This window comes from Triticum aestivum, unplaced genomic scaffold (assembly GCF_018294505.1).
Source record: "Triticum aestivum cultivar Chinese Spring unplaced genomic scaffold, IWGSC CS RefSeq v2.1 scaffold129244, whole genome shotgun sequence".
Taxonomy (NCBI): domain Eukaryota; kingdom Viridiplantae; phylum Streptophyta; class Magnoliopsida; order Poales; family Poaceae; genus Triticum; species Triticum aestivum.
The window spans coordinates 1863-4470 of NW_025235615.1; the positions used below are offsets into that span (position 1 = coordinate 1863).

The 2608-nt window shown below is 50.8% G+C and overlaps 1 protein-coding gene across 1 annotated transcript; it reads right to left on the minus strand.

Moving 5' to 3' along the window:
- Positions 1-282: 282 nt before the first annotated feature.
- LOC123176316 (momilactone A synthase-like) lies at positions 283-1989 on the minus strand. Its single transcript, XM_044590584.1, has 3 exons — positions 1728-1989; positions 1549-1629; positions 283-1425 (listed from the first exon to the last, which is right to left on the minus strand). The coding sequence occupies exons 1-3, from the start codon at positions 1760-1762 to the stop codon at positions 621-623; spliced, it is 921 nt and encodes a 306-aa protein (XP_044446519.1). The 5' UTR covers positions 1763-1989; the 3' UTR covers positions 283-620.
- Between the last annotated feature and the right edge of the window lie 619 nt (positions 1990-2608).

Sequence of the window (2608 nt, forward strand, 5' to 3'; positions counted from 1 at the left end):
GATGCTGCGGTATATGGTTAAATATTTTCGTTCTTCTCGTTTGTAACCAAGAGTCATTAGTTAGAGTTCAGGAGTAGTTCCACCTAGGTCGCAAGGTGAGTATCGCATTTTTTTGGTATTTTTAACTGTCACGTTACGAAAAAGAAAAACATGCTTCGCGTCTGGTAGGTTGGCCCAGTTGCATTCAGACGCAGATCGACCTGCTACTGTAACAATCCCATTGAGAATGCGCTCAAGGTTAAAAATATATCAGGATCAAGGAGTTCGGTGTACTGATTTCAGGGATTGAAAGTTTAGCGTTCGATTTAACTTTCATCTACAAGTTCAAGGTTTATTTTGGATGTTTTCCTCATATCTCGATGAGCCTTAGACACTCCCATGGGAAAAAAAATTAAAGGCAAATTGTGTTAGGCGGGACAACGCACATGCAACCGCGCATCAAGATCTAACGGTCCCGGCCACGACTGGTGCGATCACTGTCATGCACATGCCCCCTAAATCAGTCGGTTGAATCCATTATTTTTTTTCCTTTATTGCTCATGCTGTGGAAGATGGGTAGCTCAGTATGCTTGTTTGGATGTTGTCCTCATCTCTATCACTGTCATGTCATGCCATGCCTGTCACTCACTCCTCACCGGATCCGGCGTGTGAATCAGCTTCCCCGCTGTAAAACCACCGTCGACGACGAGGTTGTGCCCGTTGACATACCTGGCCTCCTCGGACGCCAGGTACACGGCCGCCCGCGCGATGTCCTCCACCTCCAGCACCATCCCGCCCATCTCGTTCATGCCCGACTCCACCAGTCGCCTCAGCTCCTCCTCGCTCGCCTCCGGGAGCAGCTCCGCCAGCCCGCGCAGCCCGAACGGCGTCGCGATGCCATGCGGCGAGATGGCATTCACGCGCACGCCCTGCCTCCCCAGCTCCCCGGCCAGCGCCCGCACGGCGCCGATCACGGCGGCCTTGGAGATGCAGTACGCGGGGTTCACGCCGCCGAGCACCCCCGCCGTGCTCGCCGTGCAGATGATGCACCCGCTCCGGCGCGGCACCATCACGCGCGCCGCGTGCTTGATCCCGGCCACGGCGGACCGCGCGTTGGCTGCCATGGTGCGGTCGAAGTCGGCGAGGTCGAGGGACGCGACGGAGTCCATGGTCATCCTCCCCGCGACCCCGGCGTGGTTGTGCAGGACGTCGAGCCGGCCGTGGCGCGCCACCGCGAGGTCGACGGCCGCGGCGATCTGCGCCTCGTCCGTCACGTCGCAGCGGGCGTAGGAGGCGTCGGGGCCGAGATCGGCGGCGACTGCGCGGCCGAGGTCGTCCTGGATGTCGGTGAGGATGACCTTGGCGCCGTTCCTGACGAACTCCGCGGCGGTCGCCTTGCCCATGCCGCTGGCGGCGCCGGTGATGATGGCCACCTTCCCGGCCAGCCTGCATCGTTCTCCCCGCAGCAAACACACTTAAGTACGGCATCTAACGCCATTGGCGGCGCCATGACATAACCCAAACGAGAACCAAGAAGAGGAAACAAAGATTCCACGGCATGGCATGCACCTCTGGGAACTCAGGGCCGTGGAGAAGCGAGCGAGGCCGACGCCCGACGAGATCGACGCCGCGGCAGGGCTCATCTTACCCCTGCATTCCAAACCACATTAATTTGGGAGGCACGAAAGCTCTGGTGTTCTTCCAAGAAGCAAAGTTTCAGTATGCAGTTTATTTGCAAATACTAGTACCTCAGAGGAAGATGGTGCGCCACTGCTCTAAACATCTTGAGTGGATTATTCTAGCTAGCTCTGCTGAATTGCTTGTGGTGAGCTAAGCTCGCTATAGCAGTTAGCCAAAGCCAATCTGTTCAGCATGGTTGTACTTGCTCTAAATTATGACGAGGAGAGGACTGGAGAGACCACCAAAGAGGACGAACAGTGGGCGAATCTTCAGCGCATCTTATCTCAATGTTTGGCACTGGTGGGTATCGTACTATGTTTCTTTTAAGGCAATTTGTTGCCAAGGCTTAAACTTTCTAGCCATGTGAAAGCGGAGATGTGATCACTTACGGGAAAAAGTAGTGCAACTATCTATACCTAATCAGATAATCAAATTCTTGGTGCTGATAGGATATTAAAAAGAAAAACAAGCACTCAACTATATAAAATGTAAAGAGAATATCACTTTCCACGTAGGTCAGAAAAGCAGTGGACACTGTATTTTCTTGAAATCACAACAGAATATATTTGAAAAACATATTTCTTACAGTCCATGCATCTACAAACCAAATCACACTAATTATAGTTTTTCTTAGATCTATGTTAACTATAATTTACATTATTTTGGCTACGCACTCCGTTCACGACGCCCTGATTTATACTATATTTCTTTACGGAGGGTGTATCAAAGTGTTTAGATCATTAATAGTGATATAAACACTTTTACACTTGTTTACAGAGGGAGTATCTAGTAAAGAAATCATATATTGAAGGAAACTATGCTTATAACACAAGAAAGAAAAGCGACCAGAAAAAGAACATGCAAGCGCACCTGTCTATTAGAAATAACAGTTTATCTAATTCACATGTAGATGTTTTCTAAGAATGTCACATCTAAGGTCCCACAAATA